This window comes from Hyperoodon ampullatus (genome assembly GCF_949752795.1).
Source record: "Hyperoodon ampullatus genome assembly, chromosome: 8".
In the NCBI taxonomy this organism is placed as follows: domain Eukaryota; kingdom Metazoa; phylum Chordata; class Mammalia; order Artiodactyla; family Ziphiidae; genus Hyperoodon; species Hyperoodon ampullatus.
In genome coordinates, this window is record NC_136921.1 from 69,694,949 (window position 1) to 69,719,835 (window position 24,887).

Genomic DNA, 24,887 nt, shown 5'->3' on the forward strand with positions numbered 1-24,887 from the left:
CCTAACACTGATCTCAAACAGAAAGAATTACCCAAGAATTGTCAACTGTACTTGTTTGAGGGATCTTTATGAAAAAGTTGTATAATCTTAACATTTCTTCCTTTATAGAAGAGAATGCAGGAAAAGACAAATCAAAAAACAAACCCCATCCCCCACCTTTAAGTTGAATGCATATTCTGGAATACATACTAATTAAAAATACAATTAATTCTTACCCTCTGAATCAAGTAACCTTACTTTGGAATATTTATTTAAAATCATCAAAAATATTGTAAAGAGCACAGCCAAAAGTTACTAGTTGTAAATGATCTATGTTCAAAGTAATTAAAATCAAGTTTATTATACTGACTCAAGCACTATAATAAGGAAACAAAAAAGGAAGCAGAAAACAGTTCTTTGTTAAAAATGTGAAAAACAAATTATTGTGAAAAAATACAATAGGTATGAAAAGATGTAAAACAATATTATTCTAGAAGGGCTAAATGTCTATCAGTAGGAGAATACTTAAATTAATGTATATATAAATAATTAATATCATGTTGAATATTAATTATATAAATAATAATTAATATTCCACACGATAGGGTATGGATCTCTACTGATGTAGACATCTCTGATATATTTTTAAAATTTAAAATATGCACATATTTTTAAATGCACAGAAAAAGGAAGGATATAATTAAAATGTTAACTGTCACTCTTTTATGCCTTCAAATATACTATATAGATATCTTTTTAAACTTCTAAACATCAGAAAAAATTATAAAGCTATTTTCATACTTTGGAAAATGAACATTAAAAATAATCAAAAAAGGGGCTTCCCTGGTGGCGCAGTCGTTGAGAGTCCGCCTGCCGATGCAGGGGACACGGGTTCGTGCCCCGGTCCGGGAAGATCCCACATGCCGCGGAGCGGCTAGGCCCGTGAGCCATGGCCGCTGAGCCTGTGCGTCCGGAGCCTGTGCTCCGCAATGGGAGAGGCCACAACAGTGAGAGGCCCGCGTACCGCAAAAAAAAAAAAAAAAGACACAGTAAAAATAATCAAAAAAGTTTATAAAAGGGGGTAGGAAGATGAAAACAGTATACTTAAATATTAAGATGGGTGATCATGTTTGGATCTTGACATCATGATTAACACTTTTTTAAATATATGTGGATATCTTTAAAATCAAGAAGCACAGCTCAAGGTTACTTTTTATAGCTATAAAAAGCACAGCCATATGAAATATTACTAGATCATAGGGTACATACAAACTGTAAACTTAGAGATACAGCTATTGGCCTTATTAAAAAGTTGTACCAACTTAACCTCACTAACAGTTTTCCTGTACACTGTTAAGTATTATCTTGATTTTTCTCTACTTGATTTTTGCTTGTTTGTTCAATACTGAACTACAGCAACTTCCCTGCAGTGCTGTAGTAAGCCATATTTCAGAATGAAATAGAAAGAAAATCAATAATTCTGATCCTATCTTTACTTAAAATTTTATTAATCATGGGATTTTTGCATTGATTTTGATTTAAAATACTGCATTCTGATTACTAAGGTTTTTGGCACCCCTTCAAATTTGTCTCTTACCCTATCAGCAGCTCTGCTTCCTAAACTTGTGTGGATTAGTTTTGCAGCAGTTTGAAAGCATGACCCCACAAAACTCAATCTCAAAAATTATCCATTATCTAAAGGCTTATGTTTTGATTCTCAAAAAACTTTTATTAAACACTAATGGCCACTGACTAAATCAGCAATTTCTTATATTAATGAAGTCTGGTACTGATTTGCAGAAAACAAGTTACTAAACTTACTCAGCTACAGTTTCCTGCTTAGATGTTTCTTCTCCAGTATTACTAGACACTTCAACGCTTTGATCCTGAACAGCAGGGGTACTAGTAAGTTGTGCTTGTTCTTCAGTCGAAATTGTTACTGTATTTTCATTATCTACAACAGTAGCAACAATCGAAGTAACCTCAGGCTCAGGAACAACTGGAACAGTTCCACCGACAGTACTAGAAGCAGAGGTGGAAGCACTTGCATTGGCTGCAGCAGCAGCTGCAGCTGCTGCAGCTGCTGCTGCAACAACAGCAGCTGCTGCTTCTGCAGCAGCCATGGTGCTCATTGTGGTTGGAATTTCTGTTGTAGGAACTGGGGCTGTTGATGTGGTGCACTCTTCTTGTTTACTATATAATTAAAAAAGAGAAAGCTAGTCAGTTCATTATGAATAATCACAAAGCCAAATAAAGTTAGTTTTAAATTATCATAAAATCAAATGAATAAGAGAAACTACTATAAGGGAAAAACGGCAGTGCTGCCAAACTATTAAGCCATTCAAAAAGATTAAAACCACAGTATGAAACTGAATTACTTTGATTTAATTCAGCAAACATTCGTGATAATGTATGATAGGCACTCATGCAACAATCTGCATTTCCAAAAGTCCAATAACTGTTTTCATTTACAAAATGTCCTATCAGATTGTATTATGCCATAAAATTTGACCTATATCATTAATTTCATTTCACCCATTAAAAGGAAAACCTGAGCAAAGGAAGGGAGATATACCGATACAATACGTCATCTGTTCCCAAATTAATTCAAATCAAATTTTGGACTTTTCTGTAACAGTTTTTGTTAAGGATGCTGTCCAAATTCTAATAACTGTCTAGGAAAGCATCAAGTGTGTATCTTGAGTAAACATCTCTTTCCCTACCCCAAATCCTCTGAAGACATCAAACTATCAGGCCTACCATGTTAAATACTATTTATACAGACAGTTAAAACAAGGACGTTATAGGAGATACTAAATTTGTAAATATGTACTGATGTCCAAAACTGCTTACCTGCTTTCTTCAGCTTTGATCATTGCTATTAAAGAGAAAAAAAGAACAGTTATGTACTACATAGCTTTTAAATACAACCAATGAAAACAGACTTTAAAAGGAGATAAAAGTTCTATACAGTAAGATTTACCACTCTTAAAAAAAAAAAATCACTACATTTATAGAGCAAAGGTTCTGTAAATTCCAGGGCAGCAATTAAAGAATAAAAACAAACTTTAAATAACAGCAAGTTTTAGGAAAGCTTCTTCCCACAATGCTACTTTCTCAAAGGCTGTTGGCTACTGCAAAAACTCCCTGAAAGTATCAGCATAATTCTGGAATAAAATAGTTATTTTCCCCAGGGATAAAACTACTTGTTTTTTGTTTTTTTTAAAGATACTAAATTCAAAATGGGGTCGAATGTATGTTATGAAATTCCAGCACATATATACTAGCATTGACAGGTAGATAGATAGTTATGCACGCCAACTATTTGTAATAGGGTTATATCAGAAATGAGCTTGATATTTCTTACATGAATGAACTCAGAATCTACCTATCTACAATATTATTATTAGCCAATGCTAGTATAGAAGTATAAATTGAGCTTTAAAGATCTGCACTCAATATTTCAGCTTTCATTCTAGTTAAAGTAAATTTTTCTTTAGGGGTAACAAAGATATCTCATTTATTCAGCATTATTAGGGAAAGAGGTGCTCCATGTAAATGATAATATAAGCTTAACTCTATGAAAATATTTTTAAACTTATCCCCTTTTAAAGGAAATCTGTTTAGTATGACTGACAAAACATACTAAAGGGGTTATCATTACAAATTAACAAATATTTCGGATAATGACCATCCAAGCTAATGAGGTGACACAGGGAAAAGGTAAATAGACGTAAGACCACAGTGCCTTTAAGAAATTTTTACACTCACTTTCCTGTCAGGAGTCGTTACACGTTGCAGACTACTTTATTAGCCCCATTCTCCTATAATCTGTTGCTTCTAAGCCAATAGTTTATGACACCAGATTCTATTAGAAGAGTAAAAGAACCTAAATTCTCAATTCCTACTGTGAATCTCTGCTATTTTAAGTCCTAGGTTTTATATTAGGTAGTTATCTAGATTCTCAGGGATATTCTGAATAGTGGAGGATGTTGGAAAATTCTCCTTTTGTAAGTGAGGCATGACATTCTATTTACTTTCATTCTCCCATAATAAACATAAAGGCTATTCTGCAATGTTGTGCTAAAATAAAATCAGCATTAAATGTAGTCTCACAATATATTAACAAAATTTAAAATGATAAGAGTTCAAGGTTCTCTGCTATCTGCTAAGTCACATATTCCATGTGTGCACCAACACTCATGGCTGTCTTTAGAAATATCGTATATGATGTCTTTGTTCAATTTTCCAATGGTTAATTATGCTTTTTGTTTAAAAAAGAAAGTCAAAGTACAATGTTGAAAGCTACAAGCTCATTTATAATATAACCCTTAAATGAAAGGAATTCTTTGAATTAGAGATTTCTCACTGCAGATTTATCCAATTATGGTTAGTGAACATTCGTGACATACTCTTAAAATGTTAAATAATGACAGAAAATGAATTATCAAAGCAGCTCACCATGCAGGTTTGATTTTGTAATAAGACTTCCAGCAACAATGGTATTCTGGTATCCTAGTTTCAGTGGAATCAAATCAAATAAAAATCTATTTAAAATCTATAGAACTGAGTTCTAGAGCAACAAGAAAATAAGAGCCCATAAAACTGTTACACCATTTAAAACGTTCTAATCACTTAATTAAAAAATATAAGGCCTTTGTTTGAACAATCCTATTTATGAAGGACTGTTCCATTGTGAATGACATATATACATAAAAAAGTAACATTAAAAATTATCTTTCCCTGTTTTACCTTCAAGATCTTCAAGTTCTTTAGGTTTCGCCCAGCGGGATTCTTTCGTTTGAGAATTGTAATAGTAAGGCTTTCCAGAGTCAGATTTGTACTCCTTCCAAGGGCATTTAGATAAAAGTTGCTAAAGCAAAATAAAAACCTTCAGTTAACAGTAATATACTTAGTATCTTTCATCATTCACATCACTGTTTTTACTAGACATTATGAACCCATACAATTCTAAAGCTTGAGAGATGGTGATAATAATATAAGCTACCAACTACAGGACACTTACTAGCTAATGTTAAGTTATTTGAATATATTATGTTTGTCTAAGGTAATGTACCTATTAAGGGGCAAAGACAAGATTCAAAACCAGGTCTATCGGAATTTCAAATCCTATGTGCTCTTGCCATTTACATCCCACCATAGGTAAAAATTACCATCCATATTTCACAAACAGGCTTCTCAAATACTAATACAAGTAGGAAAAACATAAAATTTGGGAGAAACCAGAATCTGATTTGGTTATGCTTAGATTTCAGTTTCACAATTTATTACAAACCTATGTGAACTACCTTATGTAAGGAAGCATTGTTAACTATGATATACTTAAAACCTAATATACAGAACCTGTTAGGGTGGAATGAGAATGCTACTGAAAACTCAAATTTAATCAGTGTCTTGGGCAAATATCTATGTCAGTATTGGGATAAATAAAAAATTTTATCATCTGCCAACTTCCCCTCGCAAGTACTGCTGTTCTATAATTAGTGTGGTGGCCTGGAAAATATTTTTACCTCCTCAAATTCTTAATTAAGAGAAGGAAAAAAAGAATAGGCTGCCTACTAGGAAAAAGCTTCAAGTATAGCTTTGAAATGCCAGATCAGCTGTTACTTAGGACTCCAGACTTCCTAATTAAACCACAGGTAATACTGCTTACTTAGTTTATTCCTTCAATCTTATTTTCATATCTGTATATTTTGAATGGTAAAATTTACAACATAAAATGAAATATACATACTTTTGTGGGGGGGGATATTTTCCAAAGAGACAATTTCCCATTCTAAAAGATGGAAGTATTTGTATTTGTAATTTAACTTCATCTCCATTATCCTAGCCCCACTGGAAAAATGTAAGAGCCCAGTAGAAGATATCTGAAATCACTCAGGTTTGCTATAAAGAGGAAAACAAATAAAGGGCAAGCAGAGAGTACTTTTTTCTTCCAATTTATTCTTTAAATACCTTTCTTAAATTGATACCACCTGACAAAGGTTCCTGAGCAGGGGTAAATATCAGTAAACAAAATTGGTCTGCCTATAAAAGGGAATGAATTTTATTTGTCTTTTTGCTGATTGGTGTAACTGTATAAACCCTTTTCTCCTCTGAATGCCTAAGTAGCATCCTTTTCTGATATAAGCAGAACTATTCTTTGGAAAGCCAAATACCCACCAAAATCCTAAAACAAAAAAAAAAACAAAAAAACCCCCCAAAACCAATCTATTTAATCTCTAAATTCCAGTCCTCAAACTTTTACCTCAGCAGGAGTTTTAAGATCATCTGGTTTCTCCCAAGTAGACTGTTTTGTTTCAGTATTATAGTAGTAGGTCCTTCCATCAGGTGATTTATGTTCAGTCCACATTGATTTCTAAAGAAAAATAATTATAAAAAGATTTAAATTATTTAACAGTGCCACTGACAGTAAATATCAGTATCATTAGTTTCAAAGCAATATATGAAGAAATTAAAAGTATAAAATGGGCATACTTTTGACAGTTATTTAGAATAATTGATCAATGCAAGTAGGGAGGTAACTGAAAATAGAATATTTTTAAAGTACCTCAAAAGCAGCATGGATCAGTTCAGGTTTTAGGATCTCTCTCCATTCTACAGTCTCAGAATTTTAAGGATATGACTGCTTATAACTATTACACATAAGAAAAACTTTCAGCAACACATATCTATGCCTTGTGGATAAAAAAGAATATATGAACGAGATGCTAATGTAGTATAGGTGGATTGATCATGAGCTCAACAACTCTAACCCAAAGAATATTTACATCAAGTTGGACAAAGTTCTAAATTGACATGTCCTAAAGATGCAGGCATCAAAATTAAAAAGGATACCTTTGCATGACAATCAGAACTTAATAAACAACAAGGTGAAATTTAGCAGGGATAAAATGTGAATACAAATGCCTCAACACAAGATGAGTAAGATAAAGTTTTACATGAAACTAGTTTGATACAGAATATAAATCCACTAATGGGGTCCAAAAGAACTACTAAGAAACTACTAAAAGTTGTTAGTAAGACCTCAAGTATCAACAGACATGATAGCTCAAATAAAGGTTGCTTAAGGGGCTTCCCTGGTGGTCCAGTGGTAAAGAATCCGCCTTCCAATGCAGGGGACAGAGGTTCTATCTTTGGTCGGGGAACTAAGATCCCACATGCTGCAGGGCAACTAAGCCCGCAGGCCACAACTAAAGAGCCTACATGCTGCAAACTACAGAGCCCACACGGCACAACTAGAGAGAGGCCCGCGCACTGCAACTAGAGAGAAGCCCACACGCCACAACGAAGACCTGACACAGCCAAAAAAATAAAGAAAATAAATAAATAAAAGGTTGATTAAGAGTTTTATAAGGTCACCATATATACACATGTGTACAAACACAAAATAATAATAATAATAAAAGGGGTTGGGAGGAACCTTTGAGAGATAATAGATGTCTATGGTCTTGGTGATAGTTTCATGGATGTGTATTTATTCACATTTAATATGTACAGCTTTTCATATGTCAATCATCCCTTAATAAAGTGGTTTTTAAAAAGCAGTTTTACAAAGAATCATGAATGAATGAATTACTGGATGAGATCAAAGGTACTAAGCCCACTTCTGGGCACCAGATTTTTCAGACTAACGTATGCTCAAAAAAGGGTTATAAAAATGATCTATACCAAATTTCTTCAAATCTAAAACAAAAGATTGTTGTACATTCCTCTAAGGAAGAAAAGGTAAAATCACTGTCAAACCATCACATTTTTTATCACTCAGATTTACATTAAACGTTTTGAAAGGACTTATTCTTACTTATTAGACTTAGGTTTTATCCCCTATCACTACTGTGAATACATAAAAAGGAAAATAGGCAAATAAAATAATTAATCTATTCCTTAAACTTTACACTCAGACCCCTTACTGTATCCAAGTTGCTAATGTCCATTATATTTCCACACAATACCATCCATCCCGTTGTGTACCAAGAATCCTACTAATAATGCAGCATTTCTTAAAAGCAAAATGAAACAAGCCATAAAATAACTGAAAACCACTGCTACTGGTTCTTACCTTTCTCTTTACATATTTAAAACTGGCTTACCTTTCTTCCCTCCTTATCAAGTTTACTGAGTAATGGAGCAAATCTACTTTTGATTTCTGCTTTGGGAATGTGGCTAAACACATGTGATTCATCGCTTTTCCTACTCTCTCACATAATCATTTTATTCCTAGCTGATAAAAGAGTTGTGCCATTATTTCTAGGATTTTCTTGCAAACCACTGACACTCAGTCTTCTGATGTTGGCACTTTTACTGTTCAGTCATGCACAACTAGGTGATAACTGCTGCCTGGAGAACGAAGATCATAGGACATCATGGATGATAGAATGCATTCCAATTTCAGATGTGTTAAATGTTGAAATAAGCTAACTGAAAACTATATAAGGAACATTTGCAAATTGTGGGGATGGAGAACAAGAAAAGACGACTTAAGGAGGACATAAATCAATGTAATTTTAACAAAAGTAGATGAGGTAAGATGATTATTTTCTGTAATTTCTGAGAAAAGAACTAGAGTTAAGTGAAGGAATTACAGACCGCCATTAGAATTCACAGAAAAGAACTTGACCAAATTTGGGTTGTTTAATACAAAATGGCCCTTCCTATAGAGATTTGTTAAATCCATTCTGTAAATAGTCTGACACGACCACTTACAGAATCTTACAGATTTCTGAATGATGTACCAGGATGATTAGGTAATTCCAAAGGTGTATTTAAATTCCTTAACTTGTTCTAGTACCTCTGCAGAATATGACAACTATAATCTCTCTGGAGCAAACATTAAATAACTGCTGAAAAATATTTAGCTTGCTGTTATTCACCTATTTTAACATCTTATAATGAAAAAGTGGTGCAGTAAGAGACCTATATGGAAGCTTCTTCAATTGTATGCATAATGCTTTATTTCATAAATTAAGTGATGTTATTAAGAGAGATAAAGAGGTCTGTATTTCTTATTTAAAAAAACAATGAACTCAGTACCAACTCAGGATTGCACTAAGAAGAAATCTATTAAGTTCCAAAATTATATTTAAACTTCCCAAGTCACATTTGCTAAAGGAATCAAGGAAAGAGGAAGTTCACCAGAAATAAAAATATGAGATAATGGAATGAAAAAGAAAGGGACTATGTACACTTGACCAAAAACGAGAAGAGAAGTATACAAACTAGTAAAACAAATAGTAAGCAATTTAGTATTCACTATCTATTACTTTATTTGAATTTTACAACTGTACTACAAAGCAGGTAAGACCATTATCCTCATTTTACAAATTAAAAAATCAAAGCTTAGGAGGGTTAACAACTTGCTCATAGTGATTCAGGAAATAAATGATAAAACTAGAACAATTCAGTAATTTCTGCCTCTAAAAAAACACATTTTACCCACCCTGAAATACTGTTTCAAGCTTGTATTCAGGGACAGTCTAATTATCAATAAGAACAGATGAATTCTGGCCAACTACTAAGTATTAAGCCCTGTACTAATTGCTTTGCATCAATTATCAGTTAATTCTTTTAATAACCCTATGAGACAGGTACCATTTATTATCCCCACTTTATAGAAGAGAAAATGGAGCACAAGAAAGTAAAGTAACATGACCATGATAACACAGCTAGCTTAAGTTCATTACAACATTGTCCTAGCCCAAACTAAGGTCCTACTATGGATCAAGGCTCCAACTGTTTGCATCAACAGAAATGAAATCATTTCAGACAGGAATATAAATTCTGTACAAATGTCTTAAGCAATACATCAAATTCACTTATAAAAGTCAAGTTTGGAGTGGAAAAAGTAATTTATCTGATAAATTTTTCGCTCTTTTTCCTTAGAAATATCTGATCTGCAACTTAAAGTAAAATTATAAAATGTCTTGCTTCTGGCCAAAACTAATAATGAATATTTTAAAAGAAAAATTTAAAAACAAATGTATCTGAATGTTGAGTGTAAGATGAAGAGTGGCATAAAGAATATATCAACAACTAACAACTGGAGAGTTATCTTCATAGTATAAAATATGACCTATGCAAGTAGTTATTAAGTACTGATAGTCATATTAGCATAGTCTATTAATAAGACTCATTATCCTGCAAAATTACTATTTTTTTTTTTAAACATAAGACCTCTCTAGAGCAATAAGCAAATGCTACCTATCAAAGACTCAGACTGCCTTTGCAAAACTGGGAAAAACCTAACAAAGACCTAAATGTACATTCTAAATGAGCTAAAGCCAGGACATTACTTTTAACCTTAAGGTTAGTTGCTTTGGGGCACTGCAGGAGTTATTAAGATATTCACTGCTTTGGAGCCTTAGTATTACTCTGCACTTTCATCACAGATGACACCATTCCCAAAACTATTTTCTTACTGACACACTTATTGTACTAATAAAAAACTGATGACACAAATGGCAGTTCTGGACAATCAACCGAAAGTAAACATTTTTACAAACGATAAACTGGGAGTATATATTTACAAAACACGGGATTAAAAAATCATTGCCCTTAACATACACAACTCTGTTACCATCAATAAGAAAAGACATTCTAATGGAAATATAAACATGGCCACTAACAGAACTCAATACAGATAACATAATGGGATGTTCAACTTCATTAGTAAATGAAGAAAGTGCACATTAAAATAAAACGTTCTGGGCTTCCCTGGTGGCGCAGTGGTTGAGAGTCTGCCTGCCGATGCAGGCGACACGGGTTCATGCCCCGGTGCGGGAGGATCCCACATGCCGCGGAGCGGCTAGGCCCCTGGGCCATGGCTGCTGGGCCTGCGCGTCCGGAGCCCGTGCTCCGCAGCGGGAGAGGCCACAGCAGTGAGAGGCCCGCGTACCGCAAAAAAAAAAAAAAAAAAAAATGAAACATTCTGCTCATCAGATGAATGACAAAGAGCAGCTGTACGCAATGTTAAAAGGGTGTGAAGAAAAGGGTACTCTCATGCTACTGTTGGGAACAGAAATAGTATTATTTCCCTGAAGGTCAATTTAGTAGTTCTTATCAAATCAAAAATGCAAACATAATCTCTTGATCCCGAAGTTTCACTCTACAAAATTCCATTTGTGTAGCTGCAAAGACTGTACAAGGATAGTCTCTACCAGATTACTAATAGTGGTGACAAGACAGAGATAATCAATAACCCCCCAATGACAGTTCAATTACGGTCCATTCATACTACAAACTCTCTTATACAGGTCTATTTTTAATATAATGAAAAATGTCTAAGATGCAGCACTAAATAAAAAAAGCAAAACACTGTAACAAATGATGTAGCAGCACAATACATACTGAAAATATCTGAAAGGCAAAAACAAAACAAAACAAACTCCAAAAACAAAAACCTGGGTATAAGGAAAACAAATGCACATATATAATTATCAAGAGAGCAATCATCAAGAGAGCTAATACACTTTTCAGATTCAAAAAAGCTAGTCAACCATTGGGTTGTGAATTAATTCAGTACATTCAAACTCAAAATGTAAACATTTATACAGTGTATAAGCTCAACTGAACAAAACTAAAAGAGAAAAAAATGACTAAATCCAAACACTAAGATTGATAGAAAAATCCCCTCACTACTCTAAATAAGGAAAATAACCACAGACATAGAACAGATTCACAACCAATTTCAAAATTTCCAGGAAATGATTTCCTCCCAAACTACTTCACCAAAATTCACCCAGAAGAAACATGTCACACGTGAATATTCCAATTACCATAGACGCAACTGAAATATAACTAACCAGATGATTTTATAGTAGAACCTTATGCAACCTTTAAAGAACAGAGGATTACAATATTATTTCAGATCATAGAAAGAGACGAAAAGCTCTTTTATCAGTTAACAAAACTCAACAGAAAAGGTATCAAAAAAAGTAAAGCAGGCAATGTTACTTATAAATATAAATGTAAGAATTTAAATAAAAGCCAAGAGAATCCTCAGTATATACACTCTGACAAAGTAGAATTTATTGTAGAAGTGCAAGGGTAGTTCAATATTGGGATATCTATAAAAGAAAGTATTTCTATTAACAAATTGAAAAAAGAAAACACCACATGATCACACTAACAGACTTGGTACGATCAAATTACATCCTGAATATCATGATAATTCATAAGTCTTTAAAAAAATAAAAACAAAAAATCCTCAAATAATACAATAATAAAGAGAAAAACATTTAAATGATAGTTTATCAAAGGCCAATAAAAATTATCCTAAAGCCACTTTCATTAAAATCATGACCAAAACATAAGTCTGCAATCACTATAATTTGACAAATACACTATGGCAATAAAATTAATGACTGGTATTAAGATTGGGAGAGATAAATTCTCTTGCCTTTACTGTTAAAGACTCAAAAAAACACGAAAAACAAGAACTAATTATCCAGTGCCTCTGGTAATCTAGCTGGCTATAAGATAAACATACAAAAATTTTTGAATGACAATAACTAGCTTGTAATAAAAATGGGAAAAATATTCTATTTACAACATAACAAGTTTTTACAAGGTAAAAAGAAATAAAAATAACTATAATAACTGTTTGTCCCACCTAAATAGAAAGAGGGACTTGTATATTGATAAAGATTTAACAGATAAAGAACTTATCCTCAACATATATGCATTTATTTGCAACTGAGCCTTGAAATACAGAGCAAAAACAGAAAAATATGGGAGAAAAAGATGACTCATCCCTTCAAGTTAAAGATTTTAATATACCCCTTTCCTTAGATGAAAGATATGTCAAGATCCAGAAAAACAAAATAACTTTAAATTATCAGCACAAAAAACTTCTAAAATTGGTCTTGACATAGAACATAAAGGAAGCTTTAATAAACTGCAAAGAATCAACATCTTATAGACTGTGCTTTCTGATCATAATGCAAAAAGGTATACCTTATAAAAAAATAAGTCTCTCAAAGGCATGATCAATGAAAGAAACAAGTGATAGGATGGACTTAATTAAAATTAAAGACCTCTGCTCTGCCAAATGCAGTTAAAAGAATGCAAAAAGCCACAAACAGAAATTATTTGCAAAAGACACATCTGTTAAACAAAATATATAAAAACTCTTTAAACTTATCATTAAGAAAAATGAGTAGGGACTTCCCTGGTGGTGCAGTGGATAAGGGTCCACCTGCCAGTGCAGGGGCCTCAGGTTCAATCCCTGGTCTGGGAGGATCCCACATGCCACAGAGCAATTAGGCCCATGCACCACAACTGCTGAGCCTGTGCTCTAGACCCCGTGAGCCACAACTACTGAAGCCTGCATGCCTTGAGATGGTGCTCCGCAACAGGAGAAGCCACTGCAAGGAGAGGTCCGCACGCTGCAATGGAGAGTAGCCCCCCACTCGACACAACTAGAGAAAGCCTGCGTGCAGCAACAAATACCCAACGCTGCCAAAAATAAATAAAATTAAATCTGTAAAAAGAGTAAAAGATCTGGGCACCTCAACAAAAAAAGACATAGATACAAGTAAGCATATGAAAAGATGCTCAACATCATACACTATTACAGAGTTGCAAATTAAAATAAGATGCACCACACACCTATTAAAACGCCAAAAAAATCTAGAACACCGACAATACCAAATGTTAGTGAGGATGTGAAGCGACAGGAACTCTCATTCATTGCTGGTGGGAAGTCAAAATGGTACAGCCACTTTGGAAGACAGTTTGGTAGTTTCTTACAAAAGCAAATATACTATTACTATATGATCAAGCAATCGTGCTCCTTTATGTTTACCCAAATGCGTTGAAAACTTAAGTCCACACAAAAACCTGCACGTTTTTAGCAGCTTTAGTCATAATTGCTAAAACCTAGAAGCAACCAAAATGTCTTTTAGTAGCTGGATGGATAAACAAACTGTGGCATGTCCAGACAACAATATATTATTCACCTCTATTATAATTATTTTGTTATTCAGTGCTAAAAAGAAATGAGCTATCAAAGAGAAGACATGGAGGAAAATTAGTGAATGAAGCCAATCTGAAAGGGTCACATACTGTATGATTCTAACTATATGACATCAGGAAAAGGTAAAACTATGGAGACAGTAAAAAGACCAGTGGCTGCAGGGGTTGTGGGTGGAGATGGGGAGAGGGATGAAGAGACAGAGCACAGAGGACTTTTAGTGCAGTGATACATGATACGTGTATCATGAGGGATACACGTCACTAAACATTTGTCAAACTCATAGAATGCATAACATCAAGAGTGAAACCTAATGCAAATTGGACTTTTGGTGATAATGATGTGTCAGTGTATGTTCATCAACTGTAGTAAATGTACCACTCTGGGGAGGGATGATGATAGAAGGGAAGGCTATATGTATGTGGGATAGTGGGTATTTGGGAACTCTCTACTTTGCACTCAAATCTAAAATTTCTCTAGAAAAAAAAAAGTCAATTTGGAAAAAAAAACATCTAACATCTGGAAACCAAAAAAACCAACCACTTAATACCGAATTAAAAAAGAAATCAAATGAGGAAAAAAGAAAACAAGATATTGAGAGCTGAATAACAACAAAAATTCTTTATGTCAAAACTTAAGGGACTTCCCTGGAGGCACCATGGTTAAGAATCTGCCTGCCGGGAATTCCCTGGTGGAGCAGTGATTAAGAATCCGCCTAGCAATGCAGGGGACAAAGGTTCGATCCCTGGTCCGAGAAGATCTCACATGCCATGGAGCAACTAAGCCCGTGCGCCACAACTACTAAGCCTGCGTGCCACAACTACTGAAGCCCGTGTGCCTAGAGCCTGTGCTCCTCAGCAAGATAAGCCACTGCAATGAGAAGCCCACGCACCACAACGAAGAGAAGCCCCCGCTCGCTGCAACTAGAGAAAGCCTGCACGCAGCAGCAAAGACCCAACAGAGCCATACATACATACATACATAAATAAGTTTATTAAAAAAAAAAAAACGTAAGCAGCACAGTTAAGGATGTCTGAAAACCAGCGAGCTAAGGACTCAAGATGCTAGAAAAAGAGCAAGAGAGTAAGTAATCAAGAAGGAAGTAAAGATGACAACAGAAATTGAATAGTTACCCTCTCCCCTCTTCAAAAAAACCCCCAAAACAAGAAAAGGACAATGATAGCTATTATGATTTCTAACTCTATGCTAAACAATTACTAAACCTCAATAACATAGATAAAAATCTGGAAAAAACATGAAATTATTAGAAGCAATTGAAAACTGGAATAGCCCAATAACCACTGAGGAAACTGAAATGGTAATCCAAAACCATTATCCTCAAAAACTATTAGCGCCAAACTAAACTTTAAAAGTTTTTGCACAGCAAAGGAAACCACTCACAAGGCGAAAAGACAATCTACTGAATAGAAGAAAATATTTGCAAATGATATGACCAATGAGGGGTTAATATCCAAAATATAAACAGTTCATACAACTCAACATCAAAAAACAAAAAATAAACAAAAAAACAAAAAACAACAACAGAAAACAACCCAATGAAAATTGGGCAGAAGACTCAAATAGACATTTTTCCAAAGAGGAAATGCAGATGGCCAACAGGCACATGAAAAGAGATGCTCAACATCAGTAATCAATCATCAGGGAAATGCAAATCAAAATCATAATGAGATATCATCTCACACATGTCAGATGGCTAGCATCAAAAACAATGCAAATAACAAATGTTGGCAAGAACATGGAGAAAAGGGAACCCTCCTAAATGTTGGTGGGAATGTAAACTGGTACAGCCACTGTGGAAACCAGTATGGAGGTTTCTCAAAAAAACTAAAAATAGAACTACCATATGACACAGCAATTCCACTCCTGGGTATATATCCAAAGAAAATAAAAACACTAATTTGAAAAAATACATGCACCCCTACGTTCACAGCAGCATTATTAACAATTGCCAAGATAAGGAAGGAACCTAAGTGTCTATAAACAAATGAATGGATAAAGAAGATGTGATTGATACACACACACACACACACACACACACACACACAGAGGAATACTACTCAGCCATAAAAAAGAATGAAATTTTGCCATTTGCAGCAACATGGATGGACTTCAAGGGCATTATGCTAAGTGAAATATGTCACACAGAGAAAGACAAATACTGTATGATATCACTTACATGTGGAATCTAAAAAATACAACTAGTGAATATAACAAAGAAGAAGCAGACTCACAGATACAGAGAACAAACTGGTGGTTACCAGTGGGGAGAGGGAAGGGGTGAGGGTCAGTACAGGTGTAGGGGATTAAGAGGTACAAACTGTTTTGTATAAAATAAACTACAAAGATATATTGTACAACATGGGGAATATAGCCAATATTTTACAATAACTAAATGGAGTATAAATTTTAAAAATTGTAAATCACTATATTGCACACTTGTAACATATATTATTATACAGCAACTATGATTTAATTAAAAAAAAAAAGTGTTAGGTCCAGTCAGTTTTTAGTTCTGTTCTACCAAGCATTAAGAAATAAGTTATTTATTAAGTTGTTCTAAGGACCAGAAAAGAGAGATTATTCTCCAGAAACAAGCAACCTAAAAAAGATACTAGCAAACTAAATTCAGAAGAAATTAAACACATGTGTATGCACATATACATACCGCTAAATACACATAATGAATAACTAGGGTTCATCTTAGTGATGTAAAGATGGCAATGTCAGAAAACCTATCCGTGTACTTTCACATTGACAGAGTAGAAAAGAAATATCGTATGATGATCTTAGTTGACATGGAAAAAAACACTGAAGAATTTAAAAAATAAGTACATATTGAACACTATCAGCAAACCAGGAATAGAAGAAAGCTTCAACTTAACATAGATTGCATACCAAAAAACTATAGTAAACATCATATTTAATGGAGAAATTTTAAACTTATTCCCTTTAGGAGAGGAAAGAAGACAAGATGCCAGTTTATCACTGCTACCACTCACCATAGCACTAGAGGTTCTGCCTGAAACAATAATAGTAGACACAAATATGAGGACCAGAAGAGAAGGAGCCAAAAGTGTCATTTGAGGGTAGTAGTATTACACAGAAAACTCACTAAGCAACAAGAGTTCAGCAAGCCTGCTGGATAAGCACATAGAAAAATGATAACATAAAGCACAACAAATTCAAAATGGCTCCAAATCTTATACAGTATCTGTAATCTAACAGAATGAAGAATGCACAAGCCTTTAATGGAAAATATTTAAAACTCTATCATAAAACAGACTTAAAAGACTGAACTATAGCAGTTGGCCCTCCATATCAGTGGATTCAACCAACCACAGATTGAAATTCCAGAAATCTCTAAAAAGCAAAACTTGAATTTGCTGTAATCTGGTAACTTTACACATTTACATGGTATTATTGCATTTAGCTTTACTGTGTTTCGCAGATTATTGCCTTTTTAAAAAATTGAATGTTTGTGGAAACACTCTGTGGAGCAAGTCTATTAGCGCCACTTTTCCAACAGCATTTGCTCACTTTGTTGTCTCTGTGCTACATTTTGGTTACTGTTACAATATTTCAAACTTTTTCATTATCATATTTGTTATAGTGATCTGTGATCAGTAATCTTTAGATTATGACTCGCTAAAGGCTCAGATGATTGGTTAGCATTTTCTCACAATAAAGTATTTTTAAATTAAGGTATATACATTGTTTTAGACATAATGCTATTGCACACTTAATAGCCTACAGTGTAGTGTAAACATAACTTTAATATGCACTGGGAAACCAAAAAATTCGTGACTGACATTCACTTTATTGCAGTGGTCTGGAACTGAACCAATAACTGAGATAGGCCTGCAGTGAGCACCTCAACCTGCACAGCACTGGCACCAGGTGCTATGCAGAAAAAGCTATTTCTGTTTAGAGAGCCTGTCAGAATGACTGATTAGAGAGATCCAAACAGTCAATTTCTTCTAATAAATGTCAAGGCAACTAATACCTGAATTTTTGACTCCAGAAGGCAAAAAGAATGGCGAGGACAGCAGAGGAAACCTAGGGAAGTGGCTCTCTTGGATCTGCTTGACCACAGATTAAATACACAGGAATTTCTCTTGCCAGGTACATATTCATGGCCTGAATTACACAGAATGTTCATTAGAGTTCTGGTTAGAACCATGTTTTGCTATCCTTAAACCACCACTCATTGTAAGGGAGTCTAAAAGGAAGTTAAAGTAATTCTGAACTAGTTCCTCATGCTTAGGAATAGAAAGCAAGTGGGACTACATCAAACTGAAAAGCTTCCACACAGTAAACAGAGTGAAAATATAACCTCTGAATGGAAGAAAATACTTGCAAACCATACATCTGATAAGGGGTTAATATCCACAATATAAAAGAAACTTCTACAAATCAACAGCAAAATACCACAAATAATCCAATTAAAGAATGGGCAAAAAAGACATACAAATGGCCAAGAGATATATAAAAAGATACTCAACATCACTAATCATCAGAGAAACATAAATCAAAACCATAATGAGATTTCACCTCACACTTGTCAGGATGGCCATTGTCAAAAAACCAAGAAAAACAAATGTTGGCAAGGATGTGTAGAAATTGGAACCCTCCTACACTGTTGGTGGGAATGTAAATTGTATAGCCACTATGGAACAGTATGGAAGTTCCTATAAAAAGTTCATTGGAACATCATTTTTAGTAGCTAAGATATGGAAATAACCTAAGTGTACATGGATGAATGAATAGATAAAGATACATATAAAATGCACATACACACAAGGAAAACTATTCAGCCATAAAAAAAGAATGAATGAAATCTTGCCATCTGCAACAGCACGGATGGACCTTGAAAGCATTATACTAAGTGAAATAAGCCAGAGAGAGAAAGACAAGTATCGTATGATCTCACTTACATGTAGATTCTGAAAAACGAAACAAAAAAACCAAGTTCCTAGAAACAGAGAACAGACTGATGATTGCCATAGGGGAGGATGGTTTGAAGGTGTGGGAGAAATGGGTGAAGAGAGTCAAAATCTACGAACTTTTAGCTATAAAATAAGTAGGTCATGAGGGATAAAATGTACAGCATGGTGACTATAGTTAATAATACTATATTACATCTTTGAAGAGTAAAGTCCTCCTCACACGCACACACACACAAAATTTTGTTACTATGTGTGGTGATGGGTGAACTACTTATTTTTGGTAAGCATTTTGTAATGTATACAAATATTGAACCATTGCATTATACACGTGATACTAATATAATACTGCATGTCAATTATAAAATAAGGATGAAGATCAAGAAAAAAAGAAAAAACACAGAAAAAAGCTACACAAAAAAATTTCATAAGCTTTTCCCAATATATATGTGTCTTAGACATATATCCAAGTAAGCACCTACTGGGGAGGGTGGACTGGAGTAAAGGGAAAAAGAATAAAGGAAAGAATAAAGGGAAAAAATATAAGGGAACCACCACGGATCAACAATAATGACCATAGCCTGAAAAGCACAAGTAACTGAAATTTGTGTACCCGAAATCAAAAAAGAATAAAACAACAGCAAGTTTTCAAATAAATACACAGTATTTTTGGATGGGAAAGTTTAGTTGAAAAGTATGAATATGTCAGTTCTCTTAAAATGGAAAGAATTAAATTAATCTCAGATAAAAACACAATTTTTGCCTTTTGAGCATGTCTCTGTGTGTGTATTTAAAGACTGCTTTTGTTGGGGGACAGGGAAATTCATATGCTAATATATGAAAATAGCAAAAGACATAATGAAAAGAGAAACCATGAAAGACTTGTCTTATTAAATATTAAATCTACTTTAATCAGAAAAAAGTGTAATATTGAATTAGAAATAGAGTGGAAAAGAAAACCCAGAAATGGATGTCAGAATGTGAGAATTTAATATATGACAAAAAAGATATTTCAATTAAGTGAGGAAAAAAAACAGTTTGACAGACAACTGACACAACCAAAATATTAATCATGGTGGTTCCCTCATGGTAGAAAAACTTAGGGTAATTTACTTTCTTCTTTTTAACTTATTAAGTCTGCTTCACTTTCCTGCCAGTGAGCCCATATTATTTAAGTAAGCAGGAAAAACATGAAGCTATTATTAGTCAAAAACAGAAAAGACACTTATAATGGAAGAATACCAAATGGATATTTTATAACCATTCAATTTTAAAGCAAAAGATAAAAGTTTAAAATATTTAAATACAGGTCACAATTAAATGTCCTTCACCCCAAATTTAAAATACTAACATACTTAAAATTCACTCACAGATTTCTACATTTTCTCAACCATATGAGGATAACAGCTACCTCTCAGGACTACTGTTTTGATGAAATGAGATTGCACACATAAACTCTTCACTGAGCTTTAAGGAATTAAAAAAAAAAAAAAAAACCTTGTTGATTCCCATACCGCTGATTAAGTCCCACAAAAATTAGATTTTAAAATAAATCATTCAAATAAATTTTCAACCTTTGGCATAGAAAATAAAGGAAAAGGGTTCAACTTAGTAGATAATCTTCAAAACAGAAATAAGCATCAAAGTAGTAGGCTAAAGAAGCATAATGAAATAAATATATTCCAAAGGTACTTACTGCACCAGATGTTGCACCTAAAAAAAAAAATTTTTTTGGAACAATATTACAATGTGATAAATCATGCTCTCCTTGAGTTAACAGTGTTAAAATATTTATTCATACTATTTTTTCCTCCTCATCCCATCACACTAAATATCCTAAGACTGTCCCATATCACCTATGTACTTGCTCTCTTTCCCACAAGAAAAACATGGATAGTGCAAAGCACTTTCAGAATTAAGTTGGCACTTTGAACTTTCAATCTGCAAACTCACTTGGGAGCTGTTTGAGAAGTATTCACACCCTTGCCTTTTCTTTCTCCTTTTCTTGCTAAATAGGTGTTTATCTTAACTAATTCCTGTTTCTCTGCTATACTGCTGAAATACAGTAATGTGTCAGAACTCTGATTCTATGCTTTAGATTTCTGACAAGTTTAATTATCTAGGTTCCAAACATGTGCTGTACAATACAGAATCCTTTAGCCACCACATATCCCTGTTTAAACTAACATTTAAATTAATTAAGATTAAATAAAATTTTAAAATTCAGTTCCTTCTTTGCACTAGCCACGTTTCAAGTACTCAATAATTACATGTGGCTGTGTTTACTGTATACAACACTACAGATTACAGAACATTTCTACACTTACAGAAAGTTCTATTAGATGGTACTGTCCTAAACTACTATCAAAGCCATCTTAAGACATAAGGGGAAATCCCTATTAGTCACAAAGTTCATATGAATAATCTTTAATTTAGGAAACTAGTAGCTTAAAACTATATGTAAAAAAAACAAGAGACTGTAAAAAGGAAATAGAACTAAGTACATATATACTGAGAACAATTAAAAAAAAAGCTAGTATGGAACATCAATAATAGAGTCAAAGCATTTAAAAGTAACTAAAAAAAACTTTAAGGTAATTTTCCAGGATTATTTAGGGTAATAGTAACCACCTCTAGATATCTAAATAGGCTAAAATACTATTCTAAAGTATTGATATATCAGAGGTATTGATATATCAGAACATCATTACAGCTTAAATAATGAAAGCTGTGAAACATCTTAGAAAGATCAATTATGGCCCATATAAACCTCCAGGAAAGCACATAGTGCATTTTAAACATATTTCGACCCATAATGTTCAAAAGAAAAAATGTTTTGGCATAATCATGGGACAAAGTTCAAGATGTGGAATACTAAATTATATGGAAAATCACTTACTCATGTATAATTGAAGCATTATTATATGTTAAAGTCACACTAGTCATAATAAACACTTATTGGTAACCAGCTGAAAAAAAATATTATCACAGGGCTTACAAACTGCAATGACTATAAGGACCAAGCAGGTACCAGAAAAATTACTGAAGTAGTCCAGAAGACTCAGAGTACATGCTAGATATCTGAAGTATGGAGTTGCTACCCATTCCACAATGTTTGCTGAGTGCAAATATGGACTCAACCAGAATTTTCCATTCAAATATTCTTTGAGTATCTACTGTGTTGAGAAAGACCACTGTAAATAATAAAAGTTCAGATCATCCAACTTTTCAAGATAAATTATATTTTTGTATAGAATGATAAATTCAATCTTTATGTAAGCCCGCAGACTTTAAATGTTAGCAACTAATTATAAAATTTAAAAACATCACGTGGGCCAAAGTATATCTGAAGACCAAATCTGGTCTCCGAACTCCTATATCTAAAATTATGATAATTTCTTATGGATTTCCATTTTCCACTGCTTAAAAAAAAAAAAAATCAGGAGCTGATTATAGTGCCCAAGAGACACTGTTTTATTCCTCACTATAATATGGTTGCTACTGTCCAAATTAAGTCTAATATATATATCACCATAAATGGTATACATACCTGCTGCTACATCCATATTATTTACTCCTGGCTGTAAGAAAAAAAATGAAATTAGTAACATTCACCTTGCTTAAACCGTATTTTATATACGATTCTCTTAAAGCATAATCAGTCCCCTCTATGTATCAATTCTCTAGCCACTGAATCAGATTCTTGGATAAGCTTTAGTGATCTCAGTTCCCTGAGCTTGCTATAAATTGTAAAAAAATAAAAATAAAAATAAAAATTGCACTAATCTGGGCCTACTGAAGCACTTTAATCTTAAGTGTTCTATTTATATAATTATCAGTTATATAAAGATCCACAACCCTCTACCCACAATTCTAAGATCCAAAAAGCTCTGAAAAACAAGGTTTTTTTTTTTTTTTAAGTTTGGCACCAAAACTCATCAGTGGCAAAACCTATCCTGAATGATATGAACTGTTTACAGTCTTATTTATCCCACATCAGAATGAGTATCTTTAAGTTCTGCTTTAGAAATATTGTGTTAGAAATTAAAGTGCACAGCCCAAGATCCCATGGGAAATTTTTACATAATTATTATATACTATATGCAATGTATTACTTTATAATATAAAAAAAATTTTGAAATGTATCTGGCCCTAGGAGTTTTGGATACGACACTGCAAACCTACCCCAGTGGAGTATGCCACATCTGTTCATTATAACTAACAAATAAATAAGTCATGTTAATTTGAATATAATAATGATTTCTATATTGCTATACCACCCAATAAGGAAGATAAGAGTATTCAAAGATTTTCTAAGTAATGTGCCACAGATGAAGTCTCATGAAATGTGGATTTCAAATGAAATCTTCTGATTTTTAAATTTAGGATCTAGTATTAAATCACATCCTATCAATTTTTAATTAGTATATGGTAAAGCAAGTGTCTGCCCTTTAAGATCAGAATGCTACAAGAGCAATAAAATGCTTCTGGCTAACGAATTATGCTTTTTAGAATTCTAGACTTGTTTAATGTAGAATTAATTTAATAACTAAGGATGTACAACAATTATAATATAAATATAGGAAAAAATGTAAATGTCTGGCTGGATTCAAGAAACTAAAAATAACAGTCCATGTAATTCCCATCATATAGTACTTGGGAGGCCCTTAAAAAGCTAACATGATTGCCTACAAAATACATATGTTACCTCATAGACAAAAGAAATCAAAACATCACAGAAAACAGTTACTTTCACAAGATTACCGGTAGGGCAGGCTGCATGGAAGCCTGAGACATATGAGACATCATCATTCCAGGCATTACTGAAGACATCATTCCAGGCATCTAGAACAAAAGTAAAAAAAGATTACTATATAAGACCAAAGCACCTAATAGGATTTTAAGAATCTATCTGGTTATCAAAACTAATATGTACAACTTAGGATTAAAACCCAGTGAATACTATACTACATGAATAGTATGCTTAGTAAGTGCTTGTTGAATGAATGAAGTATTTTTTAATGACCTATTTTAATACTTATGTCATTATTTATATGTATTGTCATAATTATTTTAATACATTTAAAAGTTTAGACTATTGTATGTTATTTGTAACTTAAAATTTAAGACTATTAATTTCCTTTTAATTTTAACTCAACACCCATGTTTTTCTCTTCTTTGGAGCAAGGCAAAAAAAATTTTTTCAGTGTTTCTCACCTTTGATTTTTAATACCTGATTAAATAATTTTTATAGCCATCTGGTCTTTTTAAAACTTCTAGCTCAAAGGTGCTTATAATTCAGTGACTTTAAACAAATACATAAAAAACAGACTTTTCTAACTCAAATCATCTATGCTCTCTCTTATAAAGAAAAACTTAATAAAGCACATAAACACATGCATATCTGGGGAAAGAATATATTAGTTTGGGGGCTTAAACTCATCTACCAATAACTGTTATCCAAATCTATGAATCAATCTTCACTACTTAGTATGAATAAAAATCATGAAGATTAACATAAATTTCCAAAGGATTCTGATGCAATGTTCACATATATTAGTATAATCTCACATCATAACTTTAATCTTAATATGAACGAATGTAAGGAAAACGTGAAGGGAGATAAAATTATACAAAACAATCATAGGTACTGGAACAAGGTAACCAGTTATTCAACAGTTTTAAATTAAATGAACAATCTGTGAAATAGGAACAACAAAAAAGAAATAAGCATATTGGTCAACAGGAATATACAAAGCCTACTAAAGGTAGAAAACACTTGAATACTGACGTTTATTACTTGTTAAAGTCAACTCATGAAGCAAAACCAGGCTAAATTATCATTAAAATGAAGTAGCATGGTACTAATGGATGAAAAAAACAAAAGCCCTTTCCCACAAAACATTCAGTAAACTGTTTAAACATCACTAAACAAGAACTTGACTAGAAGT

The 24,887-nt window shown here is 33.3% G+C and overlaps 1 protein-coding gene across 5 annotated transcripts in view; it reads right to left on the reverse strand.

Moving 5' to 3' along the window:
• Positions 1–24,887, reverse strand: part of PRPF40A (pre-mRNA processing factor 40 homolog A) — a gene marked incomplete at its 5' end in the record, with an annotated part of 55,511 nt that overhangs the window by 17,579 nt on the left and 13,045 nt on the right. For 3 of the 5 annotated variants that reach the window (XM_079710735.1, XM_079710734.1, XM_079710738.1), the window contains 8 exons: positions 1,801–2,172; positions 2,833–2,857; positions 4,441–4,494; positions 4,732–4,852; positions 6,248–6,358; positions 20,633–20,649; positions 22,487–22,517; positions 23,701–23,781. In XM_079710735.1, the coding sequence (XP_079566861.1) occupies positions 1,801–2,172; positions 2,833–2,857; positions 4,441–4,494; positions 4,732–4,852; positions 6,248–6,358; positions 20,633–20,649; positions 22,487–22,517; positions 23,701–23,781 (812 nt within the window). Of the gene's footprint in view, positions 1–1,800; positions 2,173–2,832; positions 2,858–4,440; positions 4,495–4,731; positions 4,853–6,247; positions 6,359–15,843; positions 15,857–20,632; positions 20,650–22,482; positions 22,518–23,700; positions 23,782–24,887 lie in introns of all 5 variants that reach the window. The other 2 variants (XM_079710736.1, XM_079710737.1) reach the window with 2 other exon arrangements.